The sequence below is a fragment of the Aulonocara stuartgranti genome (assembly GCF_965226115.1).
Source record: "Aulonocara stuartgranti genome assembly, chromosome: 20".
In the NCBI taxonomy this organism is placed as follows: domain Eukaryota; kingdom Metazoa; phylum Chordata; class Actinopteri; order Cichliformes; family Cichlidae; genus Aulonocara; species Aulonocara stuartgranti.
In genome coordinates, this window is record NC_138956.1 from 34,294,819 (window position 1) to 34,310,574 (window position 15,756).

General features: G+C 43.8%; 1 protein-coding gene across 2 annotated transcripts in view; it reads left to right on the forward strand.

The window, feature by feature from the left end:
- The window catches only part of fgd1 (FYVE, RhoGEF and PH domain containing 1), a 43,192-nt gene extending 28,752 nt beyond the window's left edge, over positions 1 to 14,440 (forward strand). For both annotated transcript variants that reach the window (XM_082519560.1, XM_082519559.1), the window contains exons 9-18: positions 1,683 to 1,741; positions 3,310 to 3,456; positions 3,548 to 3,640; positions 3,999 to 4,078; positions 4,234 to 4,264; positions 5,994 to 6,095; positions 6,207 to 6,335; positions 6,737 to 6,895; positions 7,057 to 7,203; positions 7,977 to 14,440. In XM_082519560.1, the coding sequence (XP_082375686.1) occupies positions 1,683 to 1,741; positions 3,310 to 3,456; positions 3,548 to 3,640; positions 3,999 to 4,078; positions 4,234 to 4,264; positions 5,994 to 6,095; positions 6,207 to 6,335; positions 6,737 to 6,895; positions 7,057 to 7,203; positions 7,977 to 8,252 (1,223 nt within the window). In that variant the 3' untranslated portion in view covers positions 8,253 to 14,440. The remainder of the gene's footprint in view (positions 1 to 1,682; positions 1,742 to 3,309; positions 3,457 to 3,547; positions 3,641 to 3,998; positions 4,079 to 4,233; positions 4,265 to 5,993; positions 6,096 to 6,206; positions 6,336 to 6,736; positions 6,896 to 7,056; positions 7,204 to 7,976) is intronic.
- Positions 14,441 to 15,756: the final 1,316 nt, after the last annotated feature.

Here is a 15,756-nt window from a genome sequence, read left to right on the forward strand (position 1 = left end):
TGTGCGATCAAGTGTGTTTAAAAACCTTAAAGAACAGGCCAGTGAAAACCAAAAGGCCCAGTTAGATTAGATTTGGCTGTTTGCACATGCAGCGTCGTCCTCTCGGACATTATTAGATCCCTAGAGGAAGTCCCGTTCTGAGCGCTTGCACTGTGATTTCACCGTGAATCTCAGACATGTTCAGAGGCTTCTGTTTCAAACTGAGAGCGAAGGATCGCCGGTACTGATAAGAGCTGCATGTTTGGCTGTGACTGATCAGTTTTCAGTTGAAATTTCCAGTTTAAGAGCTGTAACGTCCTGAGGTGCCCGAGGATCTGAACCGTGGTGCTGTCATGCCGATTCAGAGCAGAACGAAAACACAAGAACTTTTTGGCTATAAAATAAAACCTTCAGGTAGAAGGATCGCTGTTTCCACACACTGTAGGACTTCAAATGAAAGATCTGAAAGATCTAAAAGAGCTGCTGTGCTGAAAACAGGCCAGAGTTGTACCAGAGCGTGAACCTGAATATGAGATCAGGCAAATATGAATCGAGTAAAGCTTTTGAATGTTTTTGATCACACTTCAAACAGTTTATGTAATAATTCTGATACACTATCTTGCCAAAAGTATTCACTCATCCATCCAAATCATTGAATCCAGGTGTTCCAATCACTTCCAGGACCACAGGTGTATAAAATCAAGCACCCAGACATGCAGACTGCTTCTGCAAGCATTTGTGAAATAACAACTCGCTCTGAGCTCACTGAACTCCAGCGTGGTACCTTGATAGGATGCTACCTGTGCAACAAGTCCAGTCGTGGAATTTCCTCAAATTAAATTACATCAGCTGATAGTGGTATTATAACAAGGTGGCAGTGATTGGGAACGATAGCAACTCAGCCATGAAGTTGTAGGCCAGGTAAAATCACAGAAAGGTCACAGAGATCACCAACTTTCTGCAGAGTCAGTCGCTACAGTCCTCCAAACTCTGTGTGCCCTTCAGATTAGCTCAAGATCAGTGCGTGGAGAGCTTCATGGAATGAGCTTCTACAGCCGAGCAGCTGCAGCTGAGCCTTACATCAGCAGGTGCGATGCAAAGCAACAGATGCAGCACCACCACTGGACTGTAGAGCATGGAGAAATGGTCTCTGGAGTGATGGCCCCTTCCTGTTCCAACATGACTGCGCACCAGTGCACAAAGCAAGGTGCATAAAGACATGGGCGAGAGAGCCTGCACAGCGTCCTGACCTCAACCCAACAAGACACCTCTGGGAGGAATTAGAGCAGAGACTGTGAACCAGGTCTTCTTGTCCAGCATCAGTGTCTGACCTCACAAATGCTCGTCTAGAAGAACAATTAAAAATTCAGATAAGCACCCCTTAACCTTCATAAAGCATTCCCAGAAGAGTTGAAGCTCTGGGTGGGACAACATTATATTAAACTCTATGGAATAATAATGGGACACTACTCGACTTCGTGTGTGTGAAAGCAGACAAGCAAGTACTTTTGGCAATATAGTGTAACTGCAGACTTTAGTTTGGGTTCATCAGCTCCTTCTACGGAGCAAACTTTGGGCTTCAGGGAGCGCTGCTGCACAGAGAAGCTAGAAGCCAGAGTATTTGGTAGCCTCGCCCTCATTGGTTCCTGGGTCTCTGTGTGTCTGAGCTACTGGCTCATGTAACTGTCCTCTCTCTCCTGCAGAGTCTCTGGAGCTGATCGCCACAGCAGCCGAACACTCCAACGCTGCCATCAGGAAGATGGTAAGATACTCTCACACATTCGACACCCGGAGCTGTGAGCCATAATCACCCCCGTCTGCCGCTGTTCACACCACATCACTCAGATAAATGTTGCCCGGGATAGATTAAAGCTCAACTTTTACTTCATCTTTAATTAAACTCTCCTGATTACGCTCATTAACTGCCCGAAGCTCCTGGTAAACACGACTGCTGCTTCAAAGGTTGGTTTATACTTCAGGTTCGAGTCTGCCTGAAGAACGTCGGGTACCCAGGTGGGTTTGCAGAGGTCTCTCAGCGATGGCGTGATTAGTATGGTTAATGTAAACAAGAGCATGAGAAGCAGAAATGTGGATTCATGGAGTTCAGGCTGGTTTTTGCTGTAATGACTCAGAGGTCTGAGCCTCTCCACCTCCTCTCAGCGGGATGTTTGCCGTCGTCTCTAATCAGCTGTGACTGATTAAAGGAAAGCCGCTGCTGCTGATGTGAGCCGGTTTCACTCAGCTGACAGCTTTTTGGAGATTTGTGCAGGAGGCAGTGAGAAAACGCGACATAATCAGACGAGGACGTGTGAGTGGCATTAAACAAGCTTTAGAGGGAAGCTAATACTAAGAATACACTACAGCCGCTCATGGCGTTCAGTTAGACAGAGCTTAACTTCTGGACATTGGTCCAGACCCGATCACGGTTACCATGCTTACATTTTTCATATACTGCATTTCCTCCAACTTAGAAACGTGAGATGTACAGCTCAGATGGAGGGTTTGGACACAAAGTCAGAGGCAAAGCTCAGATGGTTTGGACATGTGCAGAGGAGGGAGGGTGGACGTGTTGCTGAAGATGGAGCTGCCAGGCAGGAGGAAATGAGGAAGACCACAGAGAAGATGGATAGAGTTGTGGTGACCCCTAAAGGGAGCAGCTGAAAGAAGAAGAAGAAGAAGAGGGCAGTTCCTTCAACCATTTTGCTGTGATTTGCCAGACTCCAGCTGTTTCCTTTCAGCCAAACATCAAATATTTTTACAGTGTTTTCCATCAGGCAGTGATAGCAGATTACTCCAGACCAGTACATATGTGTAGTATGTGCCCTCTCTGCACTTTAACCCTGTAAAGCCTGAACCATGAAATAAGATGTAACATTTTTGCTACATCTGGCTCTTGTTTTGCAGTTTGGTGCTCACAGTTTGTTCATCTGAAACAAAAACATAAAAGGAGTTTGGGTTTAAAGAAAATCACACCGATGATGTAGATGTCTCAAAGCTCGTGTGTCACATGGTGTTTTAGGGTTTTAGGTTTAAAACCTAAACTGAAAGCGCTCCATTCGAACCCTGATCTGTAAAGTCACCTCAGAGGGGATCCAGACTTCCTGTAGAGAAACTCATTTCAGGATGTCAGGTCGTCTCCCGGCTGACGACTCGCTGGAAACGCTAGAACTTTGCCTTCAGGCTCCACAGCTGTCCTAGTAATCTCACAGTTTGCCTTTTGTATCTTATATCTAAAATGTAGGTTTCCAGTGAACTTAAAATGCCCTAAAACCCTTATGTAGCATCGGCAGGAACATGAACCGCTAAGTGATTCTTTTATGTCTCTGCCAGGAGCGAATGAGGAAGCTGTTGAAGGTGTACGAGTTGTTGGGAGGAGAAGAAGACATTGTTAACCCAACTAACGAGCTCATTAAAGAGGGACACATCCTCAAGCTGTCCAATAAGAACGGGACCACGCAGGACAGATACCTGATACTGGTACTTCCCTGTCTGTGTCTCCTTCTCAGTGCTTTACAGAGTTCATAGGGTCATAGTAACAGTAATAAGCGACACCTGCCTCTCTCTGCAGTTCAATGACAGGTTACTGTATTGCGTCCCGAAGCTGCGTCTGATTGGTCAGAAGTACAGCGTCCGAGCCCGAATCGACGTGGACGGCATGGAGGTGAGCTCTCCGGCTTTTCTCACTGAAGACACTGTTAGACTCAGTGTTTTTGCATTCAGCCTTCAAACACCTTAAGCGCTCAGTAAAGTCAAGAATATTAATGTGATCTACAGACTAATAACAACTAGACGAGCACTCGTTCAGTGTCCGAGCTTCATAAAGTTGGCCTGGTGGGGTTTTGTGTTGTCTTCCAGAGACACAGACACGCGGTATTAAAACGTGCATCCACCTCAGCTTTAACCGTCGAATAGAACTAACAATGATAAAGCGAGATCAGAGAGGATGATGATGAGCGTGCTCAGATTTAGCCTGAATATTTTTAACAAGCTAACAGAGAATTTCCCGCCTGTGTCCTCAGCTGAAGGAGACGAGCAGCGTCGCTGTCGCCAGGACGTTCCTGGTGTCGGGGAAACAGAGATCCCTGGAGCTGCAGGCCAGGTACAAACACCTACAGAGACAGAAGCACACTCAGTCCTGCAGGAGGACTCACTGTAATCAGAATCTGTCTCCCAGGATAAAAACACACTGAAGTTTGTTTCTCAGGTCGAGTTTTGCTCCTCGAAGATTTGACTGATTTTCTGTTGGCTTTGCAGGACGGAGGAGGAGAAGAAAGACTGGATCCAGGTAAGTGGTGCTGATGCAGCGGGCGTAGATGATCCGATACTAGCACGTTAGAAACTGCGGACCTGATGGGCTCGTGGTGTGCTTTCAGTCAGCAGTGGCGAGTACTGTGAAGCAGGCACAGGGTCAAACATAAGGTCTGGGGGCCAGAATCGGCCTGGCAAAAGACTCCAATCTGGCCCAACAGACATCTTTGGACAATACAAAAGAGGACTTAATTTTTTAATGGATTTTACAGCTACGGGCCATTCGATCCCTATACAACCGTTGCAAGAGCTTGGTTCGCATTGCCGGCAATGAGTCGGACTCGTTCCCGGTGGGTGATGGGCTCCGCCAGGGCTGCCCTTTGTCTCCGGTTCTGTTCATAATTTTTATGGACAGGATTTCTAGGCGCAGCCAAGTGGCGGAGGGCTTTCGCTTTGGTGGCCTCAGAATCTCATCTCTGATTTTTGCAGATGATGTGGTTCTGTTGGCTTCATCGGGTGAGGGCCTCCAGCTCGCACTGGAACGGTTCGCAGCCGAGTGTGAAGCAGCGGGAATGAGGAGCAGCACCTCCAAATCTGAGGCCATGGTTCTCAGCCGGAAAAGGGTGGAGTGCCCACTCCGGGTCGGGGATGAGTTCCTGCCCCAAGTGGAGGAGTTCAAGTATCTCGGGGTCTTGTTCGCGAGTGATGGGAGAAGGGAGCCGGAGATCGACAGACGGATTGGGGCTGCAGCTGCAGTAATGCGGACGCTGCACCGGTCCGTCGTGGTGAAGAGGGAGCTGAGTGTAAAAGCGAAGCTCTCAATTTACCGGTCGATCTACGTCCCTACCCTCACCTATGGCCACGAGCTGTGGGTAGTGACCGAAAGAACGAGATCGCGGATACAAGCGGCGGAAATGAGCTTCCTCCGAAGGGTGGCTGGCCTCTCCCTTAGAGATAGGGTGAGAAGTTCGGCCATCCGGGAGGGGCTCAGAGTAGAGCAGCTGCTGCTCCACATCGAAAGGAGCCAGCTGAGGTGGTTCGGGCATCTGACAAGGATGCTCCCTGGGCGCCTCCTGGGTGAGGTGTTCCAGGCATGTCCCACCGGGAGGAGGCCCCGGGGCAGACCCAGGACACGCTGGAGAGATTATATCTCTCGGCTGGCCTGGGAACGCCTTGGTATTCCCCCGGATAAGCTGGAGGAGGTGGCTGGGGAGAGGGAGGTCTGGGCCTCTTTGCTTAGGCTGCTGCCCCCGCGACCCGGCCCCGGATAAAGCGGATGAAGATGGATGGATGGATTTTACAGCTTGTCCAACTCACAAAGATGTCTCCCACAGCTGCTCTTAATGCACCAAAGTACTAAAGTATCAGATAAACTATATATAATATATACAATATGATTACAGGATAGTCTCGGTAACAAACTGCCTGAACTTTTCTGTAATTTTATACATTTATGTTTTTACAATTTAACCCCCAAAAGTTGTACCTACAGATTTCTTTCATTATATATAATTACAGCAGCATTTATGTATTATGCAAAAATACTGAGACTGAGGCTGAAATCACACTTAAATTTGTTATATTGAGATATTACAGGGATTAAATGTGAAGATAAAGTGACAGGAAGAGGATTTTCACCATTCTGGCCCAAAGCCAGCTGTATGTGGCCCGCTGCTTTAGGACAAATTTCAACTTGACTGATAGTAATGAAGGATTTTCTTCTTCTTTTTTTAATGAAATCCACCCTTTACTTTGTTTACATTCAGGCCATCCAGGCGACCATCCAGAGGCACGAGCAGACGATGGAGAGTTTCCGACACTTGAACTGTTCACTCCGAGATGATGACTCCACGCCGCCTCACTCTCCGGTAACACAAACACTCAGCGACAAAATTGACCCCCTGACATGAAGAGTGGAGTTCTTGAAATCCCAGAAATCATTCAGTTGTGACTCATATTCTCCCGTCTCTGCCTCTCAGAGCTGTGCTGAGCTGGGGAAACGAGCTCCGACTCCCATCAGAGAGAAGGAAGTGACTCTGTGCATGAAGTGTCAGGAGCCATTTAACTCCATTACCAAGAGGCGCCACCACTGCAAAGCCTGTGGACACGTACGTTCTTCATCCATAACATCTGTCTGCAACACCTACAGACAATTTAAAATCCACAGCACTGGACGACACCAGCTGATGTTTGCAGCGTCTGCAACGCCAGTGTGATGTGTTACAACGCTCTCCACATTCAGACTGTTCCCAACACCAGCCCACATCTGTAGTGTCTGTGACATGTGCAGCATCCACAACACCTCCACCTGCTGCTCACATTTATTGTACCCAGCATATCAGTATATGTCATACATGAGCTGATGTGAACATCTGTCGTAGCCCAACACCTGGATATTTGTAGTATCTGCAGCACGTGTCTGCCAGACGTTTGTGGCACAACAACATTTTCAGACTTTACACAGCGTTGTCATAGTTACCAATTGTGTGATGGTCTATGTCGACTCCAGGTGGTTTGTGGGAAATGCTCGGAGTTCCGCGCTCGCCTGTCGTACGACAACAACCGAGCCAACCGCGTGTGCATCGACTGCTACGCCACGCTCGTGGGTGTGTCGCCGTCTCCCGCCGGGCTGACCAGCAGCAGCCACAGAAGGCGCTCCATCCTGGAGGTGAGTGTGACCACGCTCTGACATCACCCGGCGTTTGCCTCTGTCAGATCTCCACGGATGGAGCCGCTTGCACATTTCAGGATTTCTCTTTTCAAAGATGCTCGACAGGTCGAGTGTCGCAGACAGCTGATTCTCTTCTCATCCATCTCTCGTTGCTATAGAAACAGGCCTCGTTGGCAGCAGAGAACAGTGTGATTTGTAGTTTTCTGCATCACATGGAGAAAGGAGGAGGGCGGGGCTGGCAGAAAGCCTGGTTCGTCATCCCCGAGAACGAGCCGCTGGTGCTCTACATCTATGGAGCTCCACAGGTACGCTATAAATTTACATTCATGTCAAATATATAAGAAGGCGCTTTCCTGTTAATCCAATTGAACAGGAACCGGCTGCAGTTCATACAGGGATCCAGTAGAGGTCGCTGCATCCCTGGATGGGAATGGAGATACAGTTAAATTTTTTAGCTGCACCTCCTTTCACCTCTGTCCTTTTCTTGTGAGCGCTCTATACAAAACAGGAAATGCTGGGAGTTCTGGATTGTATTAGAAGCTCTCTGGTGGCATTGACAATCTGCAACCTTGCTAGTGCCCCCTACAGGCTTCTTTATTGATTACAGCCACAATATTAGCAAACACTGTCCTGCTGGAACATCAGCACCTCGTCCTATGGTGCCTTCTGTATGGAAGCCTGTTCCTGCCACTGAGGAAAACCTTTTTTGCCATCTGTAAGTCAGAATTTCAAGTTATTTCTCAGAAGTCGGATTTACTAAGATGAAGTTTGGAGATAATATCCCATAATTTTGATTTATGGATGATTTATTTGCAGTGGCAAAAAAAGCTTCCATACTTCTGTGAGGTCACAGAGGAAGCTTTGAAAAGCAAAATCACACTAAAAGTTCCTCCACTTTGTGTGACTCTGGTCAGGGAATAACTCTTTGTTTACATTATCAACCAATCAGAACACGGCAGACAGAAAATTATGATGGTGATGGAGGCTTCCAGTTTCTGTTCTGACTGGTCTGGTCTTTGACGTTGGGATGAAATCGAATTACACCCTCAATGAACTCAATTTATTCTTTTTCCCACAGGATGTGAAGGCGCAGCGCAGCGTGCCTCTGATTGGCTTCGAGGTCTCTCTGCCCGAGTCATGTGACCGCCTGGAGCGACGCCACGCCTTCAAGATCTCCCAGAGCCACCTGACCCTCTACTTCAGCGCCGACGGGGAAGAGCTGCAGCGGCGATGGATGGACATCCTGTCCAGGGCTGGGAGGGGGGAGGAGCTTCAGTTCCACCGACCAATTGTGGAGAGTCTTGAGGAGGAGGGGGAGGAGTTTGCAGCTGTGGCAGAGGAAGAAAACACGTGATTCTGTAGGACAAGGAATGATGGCGATGATGAAGATGGGGGCCTTTAAATGAGGATCAGTTGGAAACCAGAAAAGAAAACAAACTGTTGTAGCTAAAATATCTCTCACACACACACACACACACACACACACACACACACACACACACACACACACACACACACACACACACTCTGCTCTCTCTGTGTATTTAAAGTTGCGTGGTTCGTCTGCATGATTCCTCCCGGCTGTCCACACGAGTTGGCGTCTCTCACTCTTTCTCTCTGTCTCACTTCACCTTTTTCTAACCAGTGTTGAATCGGCGTAGTGGGCGGAGCCTCTTCTGACAGTTGTGTCTCCTTTGAACAATCACGTCACACTCATTCGAGTGTCCTGCGTCACCATTTTCTTGATTTCAGCACTCCCACGAGCCTCAGCTTCATCCGGAGTTATGACATCACCGTCGCGTCCTATTTGAAATATTTCGTCCACAAAGACCCGAAAGTGAAACGATGAGAGCCGTAAGGAGCACGTGCACCGCTCATTCGCTGGTTTTTAAGTCATTATAGTAACAATTCAACATTTTTCTCCCTGCTGTCGCGCAGATAAACCAGAAGACGCCACCTCTTGTTTGTGGCCACTTTTTGATACTTCACAGAATAAATAAAAATTCAGTATAAAAACGATCCGCACATGAATTGATAAGGACAAGCGTTATTACTTTCAGCTGCTGCAAACCCCGAAGCTCTCTGATTGGACGTTTCCTGGACTTGATCAACAATAAAGCACATCGAACCAACCCCACTGCAAGTCCTCCGCCGCCCACACTTTAAGTTCATGTAACCGGATTTCTGGTGAGAGTCTCTCGCTGGTTTGTAACAGGTTTGGTGACTGGGAGCAAATAAAGTCACATTTCCTCAAGTAATCAGAGGTGTTACTTCCAGGGACTCATGTTGAGAAATTTAACCCTGCGTGGGATAAAATCCTCGTTTAGATCTGGTGGAAAAGCTGGTAGAAGAACTGAGCTCCTCAGCAGGCGTCACAGGAAATGGAAACGACTTTTAAATAAGTGTGATGTGTCTGAGTCAAACAGCAAAAACAACGTTTCAGAACCACGTTAGTCTTCTCCTGATGTCGTCTCCCGGCTGGATTAATCCTCTATGAGCTCCTGAGCATCCACAGAACATGCAGAATGTGCTCCAGCATAAAGCAGAGGAAGAACCCACAAACTGCAAGTAAAAAAAAATCCATATGAAGATTCAAAACACAGTTATTATTTTGTATAAACACAAATATCTGACAAAACAGAGAAAATGTCAGGAGCGAGTAATCCGAGCATCCTTAAACTCCCACTTATAGTCAGATGAAAGCTGATTGGTTGTGGAAGTGTGACTCAGGTCCTGATTGAGAACAACAGGCTCCAAAGGTCAGACGTGTGAATCCCAAATGTAAGGTGAGGATGTGAATAAGCAGCAGGTTTCCTCCCTGCGTTAAAAAAGAAGCTGAGCTGTGCTAAAAAAGGTCGATGGTGGGAACAGCAGATTTGAAAAACACAAAGGAAGAATTGGACCGATGTTTCCTTCATCAATGCACTTAAATGACTTTTGGATTTTTACCGCCAATTTACCCCAGTGAAGAAATTCTGGCTTTCAACTTTTCAACCAATTGGAGGAAAGCAGCAGTTCCTCCGCAGCAGCCTCTGCTGTTGAGGTTTTAGCTGAAGCTTTCCTGCCCTCTGCTGGTAAAGTCCGGAACTGCAGTTAAAAAAAATCCCTGATCCTGTTCCTCACAGACCTGCAGAAAGTAGCTCAACGTTTGAAGTTTTATTTAAACTTCTCAGTCTGAGATATTTTTTCATGTATTTATTTCCTGAGAGGATGATGTTTGTTTCTCAGAGTTCAAACAGTTTCTTCAGTCCGACTAAAAAAAAAAAAAAAGCTGAATCAGACAAACTGGAAGTTTCTTGTATTTATTTATGCTTAACAACTGAAGAGGTGTTATTAACTGTTCAGTCTTCTGCACAATAATAATATTATTAATAATAATGAGTTAAATGTTGATGATTGATTTTCAGATTTTCTTTTGAAATTAGGATTTTCTGCTCTTGATCTTCAGAGGTTGGTATGAAAGGACTTTGTATCTCCTGATTTTGACCAAGAAACTCTTTCTGATGCAGATACAGTCTCAGTTAAAATGACTAAAAATAAACATTTTGACTTCACATGTTCTGATTTTGACATAATGTCCTAAATTTAATAGACAGTTCTGTTAATGTTTCATTATTTAATCTGACTGCGGTACAAACGGCAACATTTTAATGTAACACTTTGCATTCAGGAAAGAAAAGCCTTTCGAGGAGGTTCTCGTGTAAATATGATTCAGTTTTTATAATTATTAGGTATGTAAGTCATGTGGTCCTGTTAAACTACAACCTCCAAAATACTTTGCTTTTGTGAATGCAAAATGTCAAACATATAATTTGGAAGAAGAAAATGTTTATGTGGAGCAGAAAGGATTTATTTTGAATTTCTAGCTGCTCCCAGTGTCTGATTTTTGTGTTTTTTTTTTTAATGGCAGTAAAATGACTATTTTGGATTTTTAGATTGTTGATTCAGACATTTGAAGACTTGGACTCTGAGAAACTGACGTTTTCTGACTTTTATTGACCAGAAGATTTATACGATATAAAAAATAATAATGGAAATAATCGTCCAATGAAAGGACTCTTACGATGATGTTTTTTGGATGTATAAAGTTTGGATGTTTTTAAGGACAGAGTCTCTAACAGGTCCTGGACCGGACTGCGGACCTTCACGTCTCTCTGGGTCTGACCCATTCGGTATTTTGTTTCCTGAAATGAATCCAGCGATTAGATGGAGCCGATCTGAACAGAAATCAAAAGAAAAACGAAAGGCTTTTGTTGTTTTTCTTATTTTGACTTGCAGTGGTTCAGTATTTCTCTCTCTGTCTCTATAAACACATTTTGGACAAAGTGTTTTGATAGTGGAAAAAAAAGCAGATATTATGAATATTATTGTTACACTACGATGAACTGAAACGACTTGTTGTTGGATATTTCTGTGTTTATGAGTCTGGATTGTGTTGATGTTTGCTTGATGCAAGTTGATGCAAGAAGAAAACAAAGTAAAGATTTTGTAAATATATAATTTATTCTCCCGTGACCCTGTCAGGTCATGTGACTGTGTAAAGGTTAAAAGGTTAACGCTTGCTGTTCCTCCGCACAGCCAGAGCCACGCAGACGGTTCGAGGACTGATGGGGTGAAGGTTAAAGGAACAACCTGACGTTTCAGTGACGTCTGTAGCTGTGAGATCGAGCACTGGAAGCAGGGGGAACCTGTTAGCGTAGAAAGGAAAAGAAAATACTGCCCGGCCAAAAAGAAACGTCACACACTCTTATGGTTTTCTGGACCGCCTTTAAATTTGTGGTTTGTGTCGACAAACCTGTGCATTGTCACAACACTTATTTCCATCCAGAGTTGTGGTCATTTATTGACAGCAAGGTCTTTGATGATTGAAGATTCGAATCCCTGTCTTAAAGATTCGGTTATGGTCTGGACTCTGTGGTGGCCAATCTGATTTGAGCCCGATGCATCCTGGCAAATCCAATCATTGACGTGGTCAGCTGACCTGTTCTAGGTCACGTAACATTGCTGAACCATGACCTGACCAACTGAAGAAACCCCAGATCATAGTCGTCATGACCTTTGTCCAGTGCTCCAGAGTCTGATCTTCATACTCCCTAACAAATCAAAGCCATTCTTTTCAATTAGCTTCACCAATAATTGTTTTCCTTAAGGGGACACAGATGTTTTGTCCCAATCACTGCGTGTGGAAATAGATTTTTTTTACACGTTCACCAAACGTTGAAAGTGACAGCCGATCCCAATCGTTCAACACATTTTTCAGACCACGTATCTTTTTTAAAGATGATGGTTCAACACTTTCTGGATAATTCTTAACCCAGTTCTATGATTTTCAGTATCTCCTTTGCTTGAAGCAATAATTTGACCTTCTAGTAAGAAAGTAACGTGTTTTCCATGACCCAGGATACGTCTTCTGACACAGTTTTTAAAAAATAAGAAGCTACTCATATTAATCACTGGACTAATTATACAGAGGATGGCTCTTGCCCATTTGCTTATTGAACTCTAGATAGTGACTTTCTTTTTGGTTTGGCAGTGGATAAACTTATAAGATGGCTGGTAGAGAGGAGTGCAGTATGTCGATGTGGTGGTTATCTTTGAGCGGAGTTTAAAAGACGACGCTTTTCCAGGACAGCTTTCTAAAGTTTTCTGTCAGAATTGATCAAAATTCTGCTCAAGATGGTGGAAGTTGTAAAATTGGACAGGAAGAAATACAAGTGAAGAAAGTTAAAAGAAGTTGAAGAGTAATTGCAACAGGCTGCATGCAGCTGCTTTGCCTCGTTAACAGACTGTTAATCAGTTATTGGTGGTCGCTGATAAAGCTAAAATACCAAAGATGTGCTTGTTCCTGCTCCTCCTTTCACTTTCTGCTGGACCGTCACAGTTTAAAGGCCAAGCTACTCATCAAAAATCAGTCAAAATCATGAAACTTGTGTTAGTTATCGAGCTAATGACACGCAGCTGCTTTCTCTTAATGTAAAATGCAAATGAATAGGTTGGAAAAGCTAAGCTAACAGTTCCCCTTTGCTTCCACAGTTTGTGCTAAGCTACATGCTAACCAGAGCAGAATCTCTGGGAAGCGTTTCGTGATTCTGCATTACACAAACTTTCCTCTCAAAATGTGGAAGCTTTTCTTTAGCTTCTACCTCACCGCCTCGCTATCTGGTGCTCAGTCTGCACGTGGCTCTGGTTGCTACAGTGTGTTTTTTAGCGTGTTTTTGGCATGCAAAGCAGTGATAATGGAAGGAAATGGCCAGTAACTCAGCCTTATATAGCTCCCATCATCATCAACTGTTTTGATGTGGTGAAAAATGTGTTGCGTGGTCAATGCTTAAGTTGCTTCTTTTTGTTTGAGTTTTACTGAATCTTTTCTGTTGCCAGAGATCATTGCAGACTGGATTAAACTGTTCCTCACTGGTTCTGACGACAGTATATAAAGATGGACATAGCCACCATGAAGTTAGCCATTGGTTTGTGTGGAATCCATAGATACTGGATAATTAATGCTAAATAGCAAATTAAAGTAGTACAATTTCACTTAAAAAACAAGTCATAATATGTATAAGATAATTTTATTACATGAAAACTGTCAATTTGGTTCACTCATTGGATTTGAATTTGTTGGCTGTAACGTCTTTGTAGAGATTCTTCTGCCAATCAAAGTAGGGACGCCTCTAATACTGACAACTTGAGTATAACTAAGTTCACCCCACTACAGTTTTTATAAAGGTTTAAATTAGCCACAGAGACCAAACCCATGTTGTGGACCAGGGCGTAAACATGTTTGTTTCTGCTGTACACTCAGACATTTTAACATGGGAGACTCACTGTTGTAGGCCGCCTCAAGTGGCCAGGTGAGGAACTGCAGTTTAAAAACAATGGGTACTTTTTTGGGTACTAAAATAGTTCAAACCAAGCATGCTTGGTTTGAACTATTTTAGTTTTTGAAGCAGTTTAAAGAAATATTTGTATCCGCCTCAGCCCCTGATGCGGTTTATAGTTTCAGAGCAGTGAAATGCTGGTGCTGGTCTAGGATCAGTTATTCTGTCCAAAGAAGAGAAACTGGCTTCTGTGTAAAAACTCCTCTAGTTCTGATTTTTGCCTTACAGCTTCTGAACTCTTCTTTGTGCCAATTCAGATGGGTGTCAGTATTTAGCCTTTCAGTCTGCAGCTTTATATTTATTTGTTATTTTATTCCAAAGGTGTTATTACTGCTTTTATTGCTCTTTTTATTATTATTATTTTAATTTTTTTGTTTTCTTTGGGGCAGTTCTGATGTGATCACAGGGGCGTTTGTGCTGTGGACTGTTAATGGCTGACGTTCCCACACCTCTGGTGTAACAGCAGCACCGTTGTGTATTCTTCTCCTTCATGTTGTACTTAGAAGTATATTGTTATTATTGATTGAGTATTGATTGATTGCAGGTTATTGGTTAGTGGCCGGCCACTGCCTTCCATGCTGTCGATGTCTGTTTCCCATCATGCCCCCTCTGTAAGAAGATAAAATGACAAGTGTTATAAATAAAATAAAAGTATAAAAACTGATGTGAAATGTCTGTCTGGATTTTCATATGTTGTCACTACTACTGCTGACATATTCAGAAAACTTTATTGAAATGTTGGGCAAATATTTACAGCTGAAGCAACAGCAAAAACAACAGCGCCATCTAGTGATGACAAAGAGCAATACAGCGAAGGGAGTTGAAAACAGAAAACATTGAATACAACAAGTGAATAAAAGGAATAAAAATTGAGTTGTAAATGTTACAAAGTTTATTAAGATGAATTATATACATATTAATTGTTATATTAGTGAAAGGTCAGCTCATAAAAGTGCTTAATTAAGCCAGACCCGTCACATTAGCTGTAGAAATTAAATGTACACTAACCGACTGCATCATTAGGTTCACCTGCTCAGCTCCTTGTTAGTAAAATATTTAATCAGCCAATCACGTGACAGCAAATCAATTCATTTAGACATGGTCAAGATTACCTGCTGGAGTTCAAAATGATCCTCAGAATGAAGAAACAAGGGGAGTGAAGTGATGTTAAATGTGGCATTGTTGTTGGTCTGAGCATTTCTGGGTGGGATTTTCCCACACAACCATCGCTTCACCGATAACGGTCTAAAAAAATAGAAAATAGTGTCAGTTCTTGGGTAAAAATGTTCAGGTCAGAGGAGAATAACCAGACTGTTTTGATTAGATAGGAACACAAATAACAGCTCGTTACAACCGAGTTTTGCAGAAGTGCATCTCTGATAGTGAACCTTGAAGCAGAAGGACTACAGCAGCAGAAGACCGCACCACTCCAGTCAGATAACAGCAGGAAACCGAGGCTGCCGTTAAAAGAGGCCCACCGAAACTGGATAATAGAAAAATTGCTCTGATGAGTCTCGATTTCTTCTGTGGTAGGGTCAGAATTTGGTCCAAACAACGTGAAAGCATGGATCCAACCTATCCTGCATAATAGCTTACAAAGGGGTGAAGATATTTTTCTCGACACACGATGGACATCTGCTGACAAATCTATAGCCACTGCATGACGCAATCATGTCACTGTGGAAATCAGACATTTTAAATAAATTCAATTCAATTTCAATTCAATCTTTATTGGCAGACTTCATGTCCATAAAAACAAGACAAAAAAACACACACACACACACAACACTCCCCCCCCCCCCAACACAAGGTACAAACCATTAAATATATATATGTATATAAATAAGTATATAAAGCATTTGTAAAAATATAAAACCATAATATACATAAAACACAATTACTTAAAATAAATCAATAAATACACAAGCACTTTAACCAGTGCTTTCTGAGACTGGATGAGTAACGGGAACCACTCAGTGC